Source organism: Natrix helvetica (assembly GCF_964273705.1).
Source record: "Natrix helvetica genome assembly, chromosome: 4".
In the NCBI taxonomy this organism is placed as follows: domain Eukaryota; kingdom Metazoa; phylum Chordata; class Lepidosauria; order Squamata; family Natricidae; genus Natrix; species Natrix helvetica.
Window position 1 is genome coordinate 166,720,215 of NC_138550.1, and position 17,379 is coordinate 166,737,593.

At 44.8% G+C, this 17,379-nt stretch overlaps 1 protein-coding gene across 1 annotated transcript in view; it reads left to right on the forward strand.

Annotated features, from left to right (window-relative positions):
* Nucleotides 1–17,379, forward strand: part of DENND3 (DENN domain containing 3) — a 71,255-nt gene that overhangs the window by 38,900 nt on the left and 14,976 nt on the right. Inside the window, exons 12-18 of the mRNA XM_081951043.1 lie at nucleotides 1,540–1,721; nucleotides 3,485–4,006; nucleotides 10,403–10,665; nucleotides 11,403–11,573; nucleotides 13,212–13,341; nucleotides 14,135–14,242; nucleotides 16,716–16,852. Coding sequence (XP_081807169.1) covers nucleotides 1,540–1,721; nucleotides 3,485–4,006; nucleotides 10,403–10,665; nucleotides 11,403–11,573; nucleotides 13,212–13,341; nucleotides 14,135–14,242; nucleotides 16,716–16,852 — 1,513 coding nt within the window. The remainder of the gene's footprint in view (nucleotides 1–1,539; nucleotides 1,722–3,484; nucleotides 4,007–10,402; nucleotides 10,666–11,402; nucleotides 11,574–13,211; nucleotides 13,342–14,134; nucleotides 14,243–16,715; nucleotides 16,853–17,379) is intronic.

Consider the following 17,379-nt stretch of genomic DNA (forward strand, 5'->3'; position numbering starts at 1 on the left):
TTTGCACTCTGCGGACCTCCCCAAAATGACCTGTTTTTCACAAAAATGAGCCCGTTTTTTAATCAAAAAAGGACATGCAGAGCCTTTAGGAGGCTTATAGAGTGCTCGGGGGGGGGGGGACGAGCAAAAAACGGCACATTTTTCACGAAAATGGCCCTGTTTTTTGTCAAAAAAGGGGCATTCATAGCTTTTAGGAGACTTGTAGAGTGCTCCTGGGGGCTGGAGGGGGGAAACAGCACATTTTTCACGGAAACAGGTCCATTTTTTGTCAAAAAAAGGGCGTGCATAGCCTTTAGGAGGCTTATAGAGTGCTCCTGGGGGCTGGGAGGAGGGCAAAAATGAGCAAAAAACAGGTCATTTTTTGCTCATTTCTGCCCTCCCCAGCCCCCAGGAGCACTCTGGAAACCTCCTAAAGGCTATGCATTTTTGCAAAGAAGGCGGGGTTTTGGGAGGCCAAAAATGCTGTATTCAGTGTATAAGACGCAGCAGATTTTCACCCTCTTTTTTTGAGGGAAAAAGGTGTGTCTTATACTCTGAAAAATACGGTGTATTGTAAAACAGTCACTTAAGATGCTTGCTCTTCTCATTTTGGAGCATTGTTGGGGTGGTCACAGCCTCACTCCCATGAGCCTCATTGCGGACACCCGCGGTTCCACTCACATGAGGCGAGCATCAGCGCGGACACTCGTGATCCCACTCGTGGGAGCCTCGTGGGCGTTCGCTGCTCCACCTGTGTGAGCGCCAGCACAAACATCGGCACTGAAAAGAAGGACTGATGACCATTGTTCACACTTAATCATGTGATCAAAACTCAAGACGCTTGGCCACTGGTTCATATTTATGACCATTGCCGTGTCCCCAGATCACACGAACCCCTTTTGCGACCTTCTGACAAGCAAAGTCAGGGGGGAAATCAGTCACTTAACAACCTGGTTTGTTAACTTATCAACTGCGGTGATTGACTTCACAACTGTGGCAAGAAAGGTCGTTAAGTGGGACAAAATTCGCTTAATGAACTGTCTCACTTCACAACAGGCGGTTCGGCCTCCATTGTGAATCCGATGCTTAGTGCCTGTCCTTGTGCTGCTATGATTATATATCTGTGGGGATGTATGTTGTGTTTTATGTGGATTTGTGTATACAGGTAGTCCTTGACTTATGACCCCAATTGAGCCCAGAATTTATGTTGCCAAGGAAACATTTGTTAAGTGAACTTGCCCGATTTTACGAGCTTTTTTTGCCACAGCTTTTAAGTGAATCACCCCAAGTTTTAAGTTAGTAACATGGCCGTTAAATGAATCCGGCTTCCCCATTGACTTTCCTTGTCGGAAGGACGCAAAAGCGGATCACGTGACCCCAGGACACTGCGACCGTCATAAATATGAGTCTGAATTTTGATCACCTGACCCTGCGGATGCTCCAACGGTCATAAGTGTGAAAAGCGTCCCTACGTCCTTTTTTTCAGTGCTGCTGTAACTTCGAACGGTCACTAAACGAACCGTTGTAAGTCGAGGACCAACTGTATGTTTCTTCCTTTAGATTCAACTTCATGGTTGGGAATCCGAGAAGGCTAACGATGGAGAAAATGATTTCCAAAAGATTTAATCCTCGGTTCATGCTCAGCAAGCGCATGGGGGTGAGTCTGCCTGATCTGCACGACATTAAGGCGAGCGACGGCCCGACGAGGAATTTATCCCTTCGAAGCATAAACACTACACAAGGTAAGAAATGCTGCCCAGCTGCCATTGCTGCTTGAGTTGTTTGAGTGGGAAACCGTGGCATTGATTGATGTTCTCCATGTTGTGGATTAGTGTTCAGACCGAGGCTTCCCCAGCAGCACGAAGCTGAGTCCTCGTCCCGATAAACCCCTTTTATTTAATGGACAGTGAATTCCTCTCCAGCAAAGTCTTTCCTCTCCCACAGTCTTTCCAGATATTTCACAATTAATGACCTTTATCAGGCTTGGAGAGTGGCCAGGCCGAGATCTTTCAGATGCTTAGCAAGAATGCAGGAATGAACTAATGGTCTCCTGCAAACTCCACTCCCCTTTTGCTCCTCTTTTATTTCCTCTGGGATGGGCCATTCATTGTCCACCTGTGACCTTACTCTCAAGTCTACCCTTGTACCCTTAGCTGTTCCCTTCGTCTGGCCACTCTGCGCATGCGCACACTGGGAACAGGCTCCAGCTGTTCTTCTGCCTCACTGATGTCTGACTCCGAAGGCAGCTGATAACTGTCAGATGGCCCTGGCCCCCTCTCTGCCTCCGACACAGAGCCATCATCAGAGCCTTCCCCAGACTCCAGGACTGGCCCAGGTTCCTCCCCAACCTCCTCACTGTCTGAATCTGCTGCCAGCTCTGCTGGAGGATCACAACAACTTCAGCTGACTGCTAGCTGCAGTCCAGCAGTTCAAATATCATCATCTCAAGGTTGACTCAGCCTTCCATCCTTCTGCGGTCGGTAAAACGAGGACCCGGATTGTTGGGGGCAACAGGCTGATTCTGTAAACAGCTTAGAGAGGGGTGGAAATCCTTGTGAAGCGGTCTATAAATCTAAGTCAGTCCGTCCTTCCTTCCCTCCCTCCCTCCCTCCCTCCCTCCCTCCCTCCCTCCCTCCCTCCTTCCTTCCTTCCTTCCCAGTGGCTAGAATGCAGTATTGCAGGCTAACTCTGCCCACTGCCAGCAGTTTAATCCTGACCAGCTCAAGGTTGACTCAGCCTTCCATCCTTCTGAGGTGGGTCAAATGAGGACCCAGATTGTTGGGGGGCAAGAGGCTGACTCTGTAAACCGCTTAGAGAGGGCTGGAAAGCACTGGAAAGCAGTATATAAGTCTTAAGTGCTATTGCTACCCGTCAGTCTTTGATCTCTTCGCGGAGAAGAAATAACATAGAAGTTCAAAATGAAACCAAAACATTAACGGAAAACCTCGATACCTTTTTTGTAAATGTCTCTCTCCTCCTTCTCCTTTTTCTAGCTTTTTTAATATAGTTTTTTTTAATTAATTTTCCTGTTAAAAATATAAACATTTCATCTCTCCTTAAGCAGTTTATTGTCTAGTTACAAATATTTCTGTTCAATATCCTGCCACAAATTATATAAATTGAACAATTATACCATGTGTAACTCTTCATTCCCTTCATAATGTATCTTCTAATGAAAATGCAATAATAACATTAAACATGATTATTCTCATCCTACTCATGTTATCAGTTGCCATTTTATTCTTAATGTATTTTCTATTCTTCTTCTTGTCTTCTTCCTTTATTTCCAATTTCCTTTTTTATTCTCCAACCATTAATGCTTCCCATATCATATAATAATCAGTTTGTTCCATCTCCTTAATTTCTAGTGTTAGTCTATTCATTTCTGCGCATTCTACTATTTTCCTAATCGCCTTCTCTTCAGTAGGAATCTCTTCACTTTTCCAATATTGTGCAAATAACAATTCTAGCTGCTGTTAACGCATGAATAATTCCTTTTTTCTAGCTAAAAGATCGATTTTGAAACCTATCAGCACTTTCAAGATCCCAGAGATACATTTGCCGCTGCTGGGTCAGTGCGTCCAGTCCTATTACGTCGATTTTAGTAACCATCTCAACAGAGCCATCACCATTTTATCTCCGGAGAACTCTGTGCTTCTGGCGAGGTATTTCTACCTTCGGGGACTTATAAGTCTGATGCAAAGAAAATTCCTGAATGCCCTTTCGGACTTCCAAAATCTGTACAAGACGGACATCCGGATATTCCCCACGGACCTCGTGAGAAAAATGATCGAAAGTCTCCCACCCCAGGATCGCACCCAGGCAGATCAGAAACCGGAACTGAAGAGATTGATCAGTCATCTGCTGGACAAACAGAGGGAGCTCACCAAAACCGATGACCACGTGAAGAAATTTGAGCTGCCAAAAACCCACATGCAGGTGAACGACTTCGTGAAGCGCATCCAGGAGTCTGGGATTGTCAAAGATACTGACACAATCCACCGGTTGTTTGATGCCTTAACCGTAGGTAAGGGGCAAAAACAAAAGAGAAATGTACTCCCTTCTTAGAAACTTTGGTGAGAATTCCCCAAAGGTGCTTTTTTTTTTCCCAAGAGGCAACTGGACTTTCTTTGAAGACATTTCATTTCTCACCCAAGAAGCTTCTTCGGCTCTAACTGGATGGAGGGGAATGGGAGGATTGATACTCCTTGCGCACAGCTGGCCGTTTGCATCCTTTTAGAGGGTTGTTGAGGCTGCTTGGAGGTCTATCTGTGTCCTCAGGGTCACCTGAGTGATGCAAATGGTTCCTGCATTTTGTTTCCTCTGGAAATCCATTCCTCCTCCCACACCATTCCAATGGTCTTCATCCCAAATTGTGTAGCTAAAGATCTATCGAGATTCTCAGTCATCCAGGACATGGTTGTCCCAAAGGTGCTTTTCAGGAGGCAACTGGACTTTCTGGTTTTTCCTTTTGAAGACGTTTCGCTTCTCATCCCAGAAGCTTTTTCAGCTCTGACTGGATGGTGGGGGACGGAAGGATTGATACTCCTTTGCAGACAGTTGGTCATTTGCATCCTTTGAGAGGGTCGTTGAGGCCCCTTAGAGATTTATCTGTGTCCTCAGGGTCACCTGAGTGGTGCAAATAGGTGTGTGGAGCCTCCTTGGAACTGCTGAAAGGACTGTGTTGTAGATTGGAGATAGATGATGTCGTATCCTTCTTCCTCTGTTGAGAGAGGGCTATTTCACTTTGATCCCTCTTCAAACCAGCAATCCTCTCTGTCCAAAACATGGACTTTGTTGTCTTCCAAAGAGTGCCTTTTAAATGCTGAATTTAGTCCTGATGGGCTTGTTCTCCTATTTTGTGCCATGCATTTATGAAGTGGTCAAGGTGAAGTGGTCCAACGGGTTGTTACAGTCTCCTCCAGGTGACCTTAACAACCTGCTGAAAGAACACAAATGACCAGCTTTGTCTGCAAGGAGTATACAATACAATAATACAATCGCAGAGTTGGAAGGGACCTTGGAGGCCTTCTAGTCCAACCCCCTGCCTAGGCAGGAAACCCTATACTGTTTCAGACAAATGGCTATCCAACATCTTCTTAAAGACTTCCAGTGTTGGGGCATTCACAACTTCTGGAGGAGTATAAATCCTTCCGTTTTCCACCATCCAGTCAGAGCCGAAGAAGCTTCTTGGAAGAGAAGTGGAACTTCTTCCAAGAAAAACAAAGAAAGTCCAATTGCCTATTGAAAAAAAAAGCACCTTTGGGACAACCATGCCCAGGATGATGGAGAATCTCCATAAGACACTTTGTGAGAATGTTTTCCAGCTCTTACATTTTTCTGTCATGAATATAGATCCTATTTTTATGCAGAGGTAGTCCTTCACTCACAACAGTTCATTGAGTGACTGTTTGAAGCGACATCACTGAAAAAAAGTGATTATGAATGTTTTTCACACTTAACGTCCGTTGCAGGATTTCCCCAAGGTCGCCTGATCAATATACGGAATATATTGATTTCCTCAAGGTCGCCTGATCAATATACTTGGCGACTCATATTTATGACGGTTGCAGCGTTCTGGGGTCAGGTGAATTCCCTTTTGTGACCTTCAGGCAAGGAAAAGTCAACGGGGAAGCCAGCTTCACATAACAGCCGTGTTACAAACTTAATGACTGCGGCGATACACTGAACAACCGTGGCAGGGAAGGTCGTAAAATGAGACAAAATTCACTTAACAAATGTCTCATTTAGCAACAGAAATTTGGGGGCTCAGTTGTGGTCGTAAGTCGAAGGCTACCTGTATTTATTTATTAATTTTATTTGACGCCCACCTCAGTCAGGATCCTACACTTGGATAGACGTGTCCTCTGTTGTTGGTAGAGGCAGTCCGGGGGTGAAATCCTGCAGGTTGTGATAGGAGAATCGATGGCGGAAATTTTGAGTAGTTCGGAGAACCAGCAAATGCCACCTCTGGCTGGCCCCAGAGTGGGGTGGGAATGGAGATTTTGCAGTATCCTTCCCCTGCCACACCCACCAAGCCACGCCCACCTAGCCACGCCCACAGAACCGGTAATTTTAAAAAATTGAATTTCCCCACCAAGGCAGTCCTTGACTTACGACCATAACTGAGCCTGCAATTTTGGTCATACCTTTTGATGGTCATCAAAGTAGATCACCCTGTGACCATAGCTGATTTTCCAAACTTTTTTTTTGTTTGTTTCTTTGTGGCGGTCCTAAAATGGGCCCGTTTGTTTGCCGTGGGAGTGGTTATTTTTGCCGGAAACCAGAAGTAAACACTGACTTCTGGTAAAAACATCGTAAATCACCATTGTATGACTGCGAGGTGCTGCAAATGGCGTTAAAGGAGGACTGGTTGCTGAGCACCTAAAATGTGGTCACGCGGAGGAGATCCGGACATCACAAATTTGAACCTATTGTAAATCATGTTCACTTTGGGCGCATGCATTGTAACTTCAAACAGCCGCTAAACAATTGGTCGTAAGTTGAGGACTATCTGTACTCAAGAAAGGGCTAGTTTTCATTCATTCATTCATTCAATCAGAATAGAGCTGGAAGGGGACTTTGGAGGTCTTCTAGTCCAACCCCCTGCTCAAGCAGGAGAACCTATACTACTTCAGACAAAGGTCTGTCCAGTTTTCTTCTTAAAAACCTCCCATGTTCGAGCACCCACAACTTCTGGAAGCCAGTTGTTCCACTGGTTAATTGGTCTCCTTAATCAGGAAGTTTCTCCTTCATTCCAGGTTGCTTCCCTCCTTGGTTAGTTTCCATCCATTGTTTCTTGTCCTACCCTCGGGTTGTTTGGAAAATAAGTTGAGCCCTCCTTTGTAGGAGCCACTCCAACGCTGGAATACTGCAATTCATTCATTCAATCAATCAAAATAGAGCTAGAAGGGACCTTGGAGCAGTGGTGGGATTCAATTTTTTTTTTACTACCGGTTCTGTGGGCGTGGCTTGGTGGGCGTGGCAGGGGAAGGATACCGCAAAATCCCCATTCCCTCCCGATCAGCTGGGACTCCGGAGGCAGAGAATAGATGGGGGCGATGCCAGCCAGAGGTGGTATTTACCGGTTCTCTGAACTACTCAAAATTTCCGCTACCGGTTCTCCAGAACTGGTCAGAACCTGCTGAAAACCACCTCTTCCTTGGAGGTCTTCTACTCCAACCTCCTCCTCAAGCAGGAGACCCTATATTGTTTCAGATAAATTGCTATCTAGTTTCTTCTTAAAAGCCTCCCGTGATGAAGCACCCACAACTTCTGGAGGCAAGCTCTTCCACTCGTTAATTGTCCTCACCGTTAGGAAGTTTCTCCTTCATTCCAGGTTGCTTCTCTCCTTGATTAGTTTCCATCCATCGTTCCTTGTCCTGCCCTCTGGTGCTTTGGGAATGAAGTTGACCTCCTCTTCTTCGTTCCATACATACATTACACACACCACACTGAGTTGTAGAATAAAAGTGAACTATCAATCTAATAGGAAGTTAAATGATAATAGGTTCATGGTTTTAATTAATTGATATAGATGGGACCATAAACAATTTTATAATGGTCATATCTCGGTTTTAGGGTCTATGCCAGGGGTGTCCAAACTTGGGAACTTTAAGACTTGTGGACTTCAACTCCCAGAATTCCCCAGCCAGCTGGCTGGGGAATTCTGGGAGTTGAAGTCCACAAGTCTTAAAGTTCCCAAGTTTGGACACCCTTGGTCTATGCCATAGCTTTTATTGGTTTCCAATCTAAAGGTATCTTCAGTATTTAGCCATCATCAGAGAACCTGTGACCCATTAGGCCATCATTTCAGACACCACTTGCACATCATCTTGTACTCTCTTCGACCCATGTGGTGTTCCTCACATTCGTTTTTTCCTGTCTTGCCCTCCGGTGCTTTGTTAAATAAGTTGAGCTCTTCTTCTTTGTGGCAGCCTCCAGTATACTGGAATATTCATTCATTCATTCATTCATTCATTCATTCATTCATTCATTCATTCATTCATTCATTCAATTTCTATAGCCACCCATCTAATGCAATTAACTTCCCCCCTCCCCCAGCCAGGCATCATTAACCAGGATATTGTGCTTGACTTCCTAGCAGTAATAAATTTTCAGCTCTAGAAATCTGGGCGGAGGAGGAAGTAGAGTCCTCGTACTTTTGCCCCTTGATTTTCCTTTCCGGTCCTTGGCCTTCACTCATCCACCCACAGTTTCTGCAGCAATGGCCACATTCCATCTGCCCCTTGGTCGGTTTCGCTTTTATAGCGCGTCGTTCTGAAGACATTTTGGCACCCAGAACAAGGAAAAGAGGAGCCTTTTGCGAATGAATGGAATTGAGGGAGGAGGAAACAATCCCAGAGCAGCTCAGGACAACTGTTTAAAGGTGGACCTTGACGTAACGGCAAGTGTAGGAAGCAACTTATCAGAATTGAGTCATAGCTCCCCTTTATCAGATCGGTCCATGATGGTGAACCTATGGCACCTGTGCAACAGGTGGCACCCGGTGCCATTTATTAGGGCACGCCAGGTGTTGCCCTGTCAGCTCCAGTGCACCAGCTGATTTCGGCCTTCTTTTTCAGCCATTTTTCACCCTCTGGAGGCTTCTCTAAAGTCTCCGGTTGGCGAAAAAAACCCAACGCGCAAACCGGAAGTTCAGGAACTGACTTCCGGTTTGTGCATTGGGCCGTTTTTTGCCCTCCGGAGCCTTCAGGGAAGCCTCCTGAAGGCTCCGGAGGGCGAAAAACGGCCCTACGGGCAAACTGGAAATCACTTTCCCGGACTACTGGTTTGCCCGTAGGGCCATTTTTCGCCCTCCGGAGCCTTCAGGAGGCTTCCCTGAAGCCTGGGGGGGGGGCTTTTCGCCCTCCCCTGGCTCCTAGAAAGCCTCTGGAGCCTGGGGAGGGCAAAAAACGGGTCCATCAAGGGCCAAAAGTGTGTGTGTGTGTGTGGCACGCATTGTATTATGGCTGTGGACACGCCCGCGTACAACCCCCCTGTGCTCCTCCCCGCTTTTGGCACACGAATGGAAAAAGGTTCGCCATCACTGAGATAGGTCATAACCAAGGGTGAAATCAACTTACCTTCACTACCGGTTCGCAAATGTGAGCCCGCAGGGACCACATCTGTGCATGCGCAAAACCTTCCGCGCATGCTCAGAGAATAAAAAATGAGACATGATGAGGTCCAGGCCAGTGGATGGAGCCTGCTACTGAGCGTGCCTGCAAAAGTAAGTAGAACAGCGAGGGGGGAAATGTGATTTAGATTAGCTAGGAAGCAGGAAATCTGACAATTCTAGCTATTATAAATCATGCGTCACAGTTGATCGTTGGAAATACTGGTTCGCCCGAACCGGTAGTGGGTTTTTTTTGCTACTGGCTCGGGTGAACCAGTAGCAATTTGTTTACTACTGGTTTAGGCAAACTGGTAGCATTTTTTAGTACTGGTTTCTTGTAGTATTTCACCCCTGGTCATAACTGGGAATGTTCATCCAGCAAGCGGTCGTAAATCAAGAACTACCTCTACAGGCAGTCCTTGACTTACCACAATTTATTTATTGACCGTTCAAAATTAGAAAGGCACTGGGGGGAAAAAGTGGCATGACCATTTTCCACACCTACGACCCTTTCAGCATCCCCACGACCACCTGATCCAAATTCGGACCCTTGCCAAATGATTCATATTTATAACGGTGGCAGGGTCACGGGGTCACATGATCCCCTTTTGCGACCTTCTGACCAGCAAAGTCCATGGGGAAGCCAGATTCACTTAATGACCACGTTTCTAACTTAACTAAAATGATTCTCTTAACAACTCTGGCGAGAAAGGTCATAGGATGGGACAAAATTCACTTAACAACCGTCTCACTCAACATAAATTTTGGGTTCAATTGTGGTTGTATGTCGAGGAGCACTTGAATACAGCATCCCCTTAAATTATACTTAAAATAATACTTAAAATTATACATGAATTATACTTAAAATTATACTTAAAATTATACATGAATGATACTTAAAATTATACATGAATGATACTTAAAATTATACATGAATTATACATGAATTATACTTAAAATTATACTTAAAATTATACTTAAAATTATACATGAATTATACTTAAAATTATACATGAATTATATTTAAAATTATACTTAAAATTATACTTAAAATTATACTTAAAATTATACATGAATTATACTTAAAATTATACATGAATTATACTTAAAATTATACATGAATGATACTTAAAATGATACTTAAAATGATACTTAAAATGATACTTAAAATGATACTTAAAATGATACTTAAATGATACTTAAAATGATACTGGGCAGCTGACACTTTCCCTCTCTTTAGGTAATGTTTGACGTACAGGAGATCTATAAATGTTCATTACGATAAACATTTTCTTCATTTTTAAGGGCAGCAAAAACAAATTGACCCGGAAACATTTAAACACTTTTATACCTACTGGAAGGAAACGGAAGCAGAAGCCCAGGATGTCGACTTGCCGCCCAGAGTCATACAACACCTGGACAAAAACGAGTGTGTTTACAAGTTATCCAGCTCGGTGAAAACAAACAAAGGAGTTGGCAAAATCGCACTGACCCCGAAACGCCTGTTTCTCTTGACGGAAGGCGCTTGTCCCGGCTATCAAGAGATCGCAACATTCAGAGATATAGAGGTGAGCTCAACAAAAGTTGCGTTCAACTTACGACTGTTCGTTTTGCGACTGTTCAGAGTTCTAACGACCCCCCAAAAAGGGATTTATGACCGTTCTTCACACTCATGACCCTTGGTCACGTGATCCCCGTGGTCATCCCCGTGGTCACATGATCAAAACAAAGCTGTTACAGAATCTGTTTTGAAACCTCCTCCCAGAGATAAGCAAGAGAAACAGACTGTAAAGTGGATGTGTGGGGTCTCTAACAATGCTTCGAGCTCTAAGCACATAGCACTTGTAAGCAGAATTCTGAATAACAGGAAGCGAGCTTCCTATAAGCTTCTCTGCTGTCCTCACCACTCTCTGTATGGGCTTTCTATCTGAGGCACTGCTGCCATCAAACCAAACGGGGATGCAGTTTGTTAAAACATTTTCAATCGTGCCTCTGTAAAAAGTGGCCAGGACAGAAGATCCAGAGAAAAAATAGATTTTCCCAATCTGGAGGGAGAATAGATTTTCAACACTGAAAAATATGCAACAGGACACTGTGGGCCTCCCAGATGTATTAGACCTAAGTCCTCAGCGGGCTGGGGCTCCTGACATTGGTTGCAAAACAACTGGAGAGCCCCAATTACCTTCTCCACCCCATGAGAGTTTGGGGGAGGAAGGCGGCCATGAGAAAAGATGAAAACAGAAATGTGTGTGTGTGTGGCCTTCTTGTGGTTCTCAGCTCTTCCTTTTCTACGTTCCCCCTGCAGGAAGTGAGGAATAGCACTGTCACTTTTCTTCTCCTCAAGATTCCCACCCTGAAGATAAAAGTCAAGTACAAAAAGGATGTTTTTGAAGCAAATCTGAAGTCCGAGTGCGATCTTTGGCACTTGATGGTGAAAGAGATGTGCGCTGGGAAAAAAATGGCAGAAGATCACAAGGTTCGGATGTTGCGTGATTTAATAACATGGACGCACGTCTTACAATCTTTCAGCTTCTCAGTGTCAGGTTTCCAAATAGCATCCAAAAGTAAATCAGAGTCCAAGGCAAAGGATTGCTCAAAGTTCTAATTACTTAAGAGAGCCATGTTGGCGCATCTGGGAAAACCCGAATCTGAAAGCTTCCCAGCCCCCCCCCCTGCCCCAGTTGAAAGTTTAAGATCTTGCCCCCACACCTACAAGTCCATCACATAGTCCAATCTTACACTACCATGCTGGCAGCTTCCACCTATCTAGTTCCAGTCAGGTGCAGAGGTGCAAAGACAAAGGATGACCTTGGCTTTCTAGAAAGAATTTTGTTATGGCTACCTATCATCTAACTCCGTACAATCCCCCCTCCCATTTTCCCACAAAAAAAAATATGCATAGCAGAATAATAGAAAGTATGGCAGGCCAAAAACCCCAAAGAAAAGATGGCTGCAGGCCTGACGCTCAGATTCATATTTTCATGTGACTTATCCAGATGGCAAGGTTAATAATTGAGCAAGCAAGGCAGCTCTCGTCCAAGCTTCCATATTAATGAAGCTTAACATCTTCCCTGCTGTGCTTTAAACAATTTGTTGGAAGCTGCCTCTCTTCAATGCTTCTGAATTTTTCTTACTTGTGTCTTGGTCTGATTTTATGGTGACCCACCACAAGTAACATCAGAACCATAACCTTACAAAAACCGCTTTGTGGATGAATAATGCTCCAGAGATGTAGCAAAAAATGGACATTTAAGAGTAGAGTAGACAGTTTCTACCTGTTCAAATTTCCAAACTATTTCCAAAGAGCATTATTTAAAGATGCCAAGCATTACATCACCCTGGATTTATTTCAAACATCTCCTGCTTTATTAACCAATTATATTGATTAGTCTTCAAGGATCCAAAGAATTTCAGAATCTAAGAGTTGGAAGGGAGGTTTTGTAGTCCATCCGCCTGGATTTTAATTGAATTTGTCTCTTCCAGGACCTCAAACATAGTGTCAGGGTTCCAAATAATAGGCCATCAACAAACAGGACTCCGAGGCACGTAGATTCCTCCAATAATAGCTTTATTGGATATATCATATTGACACAGACTCTGAAGGTTCCCGCGGTTTTCACCTAATTAAAAATAAAGGTTTATCCCCTTTCCCAAACAATCAGTCACATGGTCCAATCAAGCTGCCGTCAAGTTGCCTGGTGACTTCACTCCTCCTCTCTCTGGCCACCTGTGGGAATGTCCTTGGTTCTCAAGAGAAAGTATTTTGTTTTGGCTACAAAACCCCAGCTATCACCATCCTCCCTTCCCTAGCCCTCAGCTCCAATGTGGCAACACTAAAGCCTCAAAATGGCTTCGGACAGGTCAACTTCTCGGTTGACACATGAGCTTCTTTTGCCCAAGAAGGCAAAGGAGTAAAACCTGCAATTCCACATTCATATTTCGATTTCTGTTATACAGAATATTGTATGTTAAGAGGCCCCGAACTCCATACACGATCCCCCAATATACACTGGGGAAAATCCACAGGGAATCTCATGTGCAAAATACGTGCAAGTTGCCATCGGGTTTGTGACGCCTGGTGGTTCATCTCAACATCCCATCTCTTCCGTTTCAGGATCCACAGTACCTCCAACAAGCCCTCACCAACGTTCTTTTGATGGACGCCGTAGTGGGCTCTCTGCAGTCCTCCAAAATAATCTATGCTGCTTCGAAGCTATCTTACTTTGACAGGATGAAGAACGAAGGTGAGCTGGTGGGTCATTTACAGTAGATAATATTCTTCTCATCATCATCGTCTTTTAACGACCCCGTAATCCCTTGCGGGGTGAGTCTGGGCAACTGAATGGAGCTGAGTGTTTACTGGCCGGATGCCCTTCCTGTCGCCACTGCGGAGTTACATTCAGCGGATATAATCTTAACGTGCCCAGAGAGAGAAATATCCGCTTCTACCTAGGATCGAACTCGCAGCCTGCTGATTGTGAGGCGAGAGCTCCACCTCTAGGCCATACTGCACCACTCTTTTGGTAGTGTGAATTGTGTGGCCTTCTTTACGTTCTTGTGTTAAGTTAGTAGCCCAAGTGCAGAGTTGCAAGTGACCATAATTGCCTCCTAGTTATGAAGGATGCCAAGAATTGCTATAGATCACTCACATGGCTTTCTCTGCGGAGAGCTTGCCTTTTCTTCCTGATCTGTCTTCTCTCAGTCCCATCTGTACGTTTTTTTTTCCTTTTGGCTCTATAATCAGAGGTTGGATTCAGCAGGTTCTGACCAGTTCTGGAGAACTGGTAGCGGAAATTTTAAGTAGTTCGGAGAACCGGTAAAAACTGCCTCTGGCTGGCCTCGCCCTCATCTATTCTCTGCCTCCCGAGTCCCAGCTGATAGGGAGGGAATGGGGGTTTTGCAGTATCCTTCCCCTGCCACGCCCACTAAGACATGCCACGTCCACCAAGCCACGCCCACAGAACTGGTAGCAAAAAAAATTGAATCCCACCACTGCCTATAACCATCTTTAAACATGCCTGTCTCCTGTTTGTCCAGTGCCCATGATGGTCCCCAAAACAACTTCTGAAACACTAAAGCATAAGATCAACCCATCAGCTGGTGAAACCTTCCCACAAGCAGTGGACGTCTTGCTGTACACACCAGGTATGGAATTGAAGGTGGCCTCAACTCATGATGTAACCTGTCCATTCCCTACGTTCGTTAAAATGGGGGGGGGAGTACAGTGGTATCCTAACAATGGTCCCAGGTTGTTGTGGCCTGCCAGCAGAGCTGACAGTTGAGTCGGACAGTTAGGAGGTTGGGGAGGAACATGGGCCAGTCCTGGAGGCTGGGAAAGGCTCTGATGAGGGCTCCGTGTTGGAGGCAGAGAGGGGGCCAGGGCCGTCTGACAGTTATCAGCTGCCTTCAGAGTCAGACATCAGTGAGGCAGAAGAACAGCTGGAGCCTGTTCCCAGTGTGTGCATGCACAGAGATGCCAGAAGAAAAGAACAACTCAGAAATCAGGGTTGACTTGGGAGTAAAGCCACAGGTGGACGGTGAATGGCCCCTCCCATAGGAAATAAAAGAGGAGCAAAAGGGGAGTGGGCTTTTGCAGGAAACAATTCGTTCATTTCAGAAGTGTGAAGATCTGTTGGTGAATCTCAGAGACTCTGTGCCAAGACTTTCCTTGCACCGCACTGCGTTTGGAAAATACTTACATGGCAGCTTTCCAAGCTAGATAAGGTCTGTGGTCATAAATTTACCTTTGAAAGACTGTTTGCCAGACCTTTGCTGAATGTAAATGAGAGGAATTCACATTCGTTTAATAAAAGGGGTTTGGCTGGGACTAGGAATCTGCTTCATGCTTTTTGGGGAAGTCTAGGTCACTTCTGACATGGACAAGAAATGCCTAAACCCATCCAGCTTCAAGGCTCAGTTGTGGGACCTCTGCTCTTCACTGAAGGCCAACTTTGAGTCTTGTGGGAATTGTTCGGGATCCAAGATCTACCTTTATACACATGAGAAAGTATTCAGCAAATGACATCGTAAAGGAGGAGTAGAGAAGATGTTCTCCAAAGTCTGTAGAGATTCTCACTCATGCAGGTTATGAATGTCCCAAAGATGCTTTTTCAGGAGGCAACTGGACTTTCCTTTTCTTTTCTTTGAAGACCTTTCGCTTCTCATCCGAGAAGCTTCTTCAGCTCTGACTTGAACGGTGGGGAACGGAAGGATTTATACTCCTTGCAGACAACTGGTCATTTGGGGAATGGAAGGATTAAACATGAAACAGAAATCCAAGCTAGAACTAAAGAGACATTTCCTGGCAGTGAGAACAATCAATCCGTGGAACAACTTGCCACCAGAAGTTGTGTGTGCTCCATCACTGGAGGTTTTCAAGAAGAGTCTGGAGAGCCACTTGTCTGGACTGCTATAGGATCCCCTACTTGAGCAGAGGGTTGAATTAGAAGACCTCCAAGGTCCCTTCTGTCTTCTAATACTCAATAGCATTCTTTGTTGCAGCATCAAATGTGTTGCTACGGTCCCTTGCAATGGCCCGTCATGCACACTGGACCAAGGAGGTTGACTGCAAAGCCTTCTAAGCGACTGCAAAACTTAGAATATCTAGTTTTTTCATAAACTAGTTGATAACCCAGCGTTGCCCGGGTATATATTCCTAGGGGGAAATGTTTTGGGCCAAACGTAATTTCTAATGTTGGATTTCCTCCCTTACTAGGGGGAGCCCCCTTGTGGAGTACTGAAGCCATTACCATGGCAACTCCACTGCACTGTACAGTAGAAGCCATTTTTCGGCTGTACAGTAGAAGTCATTTGAAGGCACAACAGGCTGTAGCTTAACAGAACACACACACTGAGGGGTGTTATGGGTGTCTTACCCCCACAGTATTTGTTTCCAGAGAGTACGTCATCTGTGTACCAAGTTTGGTTGAAGTTGCTCGAGGGGTTCCAGAATTATGCTGGAACATACACACACACAGTCATATATATATAGATGGATGGATGGATGGATGGATGGATGGATGGATGGATGGATGGATGGATGGAAGGACGGATGACAGACCATATTTTTAGGAGTATAAAACGCACCTTTTTCCCTCAAAAAAGAGGCTGAAAATCTGGGTGCGTCTTATACAAAAAAATAGAGCATTTTTTGCTTCCCGAAGCCCCGCCCCTTCACCAAAATGGCCGTGCAGAGCCTGTAGAAGGCTCTCAGAGAGCTCCTGGGGGCTGGGGAGGGCAGAAATAAGTAGAAAACGGGCCGTTTTTTGCTCAATTTCCCCCCCCCCAAATCTCCAGGAATATTCTATAAGCCTCCTAAAGGCTATGCATGCACTTTTTTTGACAAAAAATGCACCCATTTTATTTCCTCGTTTTTTGGGGGCCCCACCCCCCTGAGAGCACTCTGCAAGCCCCCTAAAGGCTATTCATACCTTTGGGGGGGGGGGGAAACCCGGGCCTTTTTTGGGAGGTTTGCAGAGTGCAAAAACCTTTTTTTTTTAAAAAAAAAATGCCTCTTCAAAACCTTTGTGTGTCTTATACTCCAGTGCCTCTTATACTCTGGAAAATACGGTATATATATATATTCCAAGAATATAATGTAAAATTCTCCACTCTTTAGGGCAGCTGGAACCCACAGAAAAACATGGAGAAGCCCATCCAAAATTATGGTGCGCTTTGAACGGAGGGAAAGTTGTGGTCTTCGATGCATCAACATGGTCTCTACAGCATTCTTTTAAAGTGGGGAACTCCAAACTGGTAGGTGACTTTGACGATGGAATTATCAGGGACGTTTTTAAATCATACTTCGACATCTTTCCAAGTCTGCCGAGATCCTCAGTCATCCAGGTCATGGTTATCCCAAAGGTGTTTTTCCAAAAAGCAGCTGGAATTTCTGTGTTTTTCCTCGAAGACATTTCGCTTCTCATCCGAGAAGCTTCGTCAGTTCCGATGGACTGAACTTGATGAACTGAAGAAGCTTCTTGGATGAGAAGCGAAACGTCTTTGAGGAAAAACTCATCTTTCAAACTTCTCAAGTATCTCACTCTGGTTTGATGGCTTTCTTTTCATTTGTTTTAGCAGATAAGGTTCCGTGTCCTTCACATTGGCCTTTTTAAAAAAAATTATTGGTAGTAGAGTGTCTTTCAACCTCAGCAACTTTAAGATACGTGGACTTCAACACTCAAAATTTCCCAGCCCAGGTTGCTGGCTGGACAATTTTGAGAGTTGAAATCCACACAGTTGCTGAGATTGAGAAATATACTAAAACTAGCGGGATACCCGTG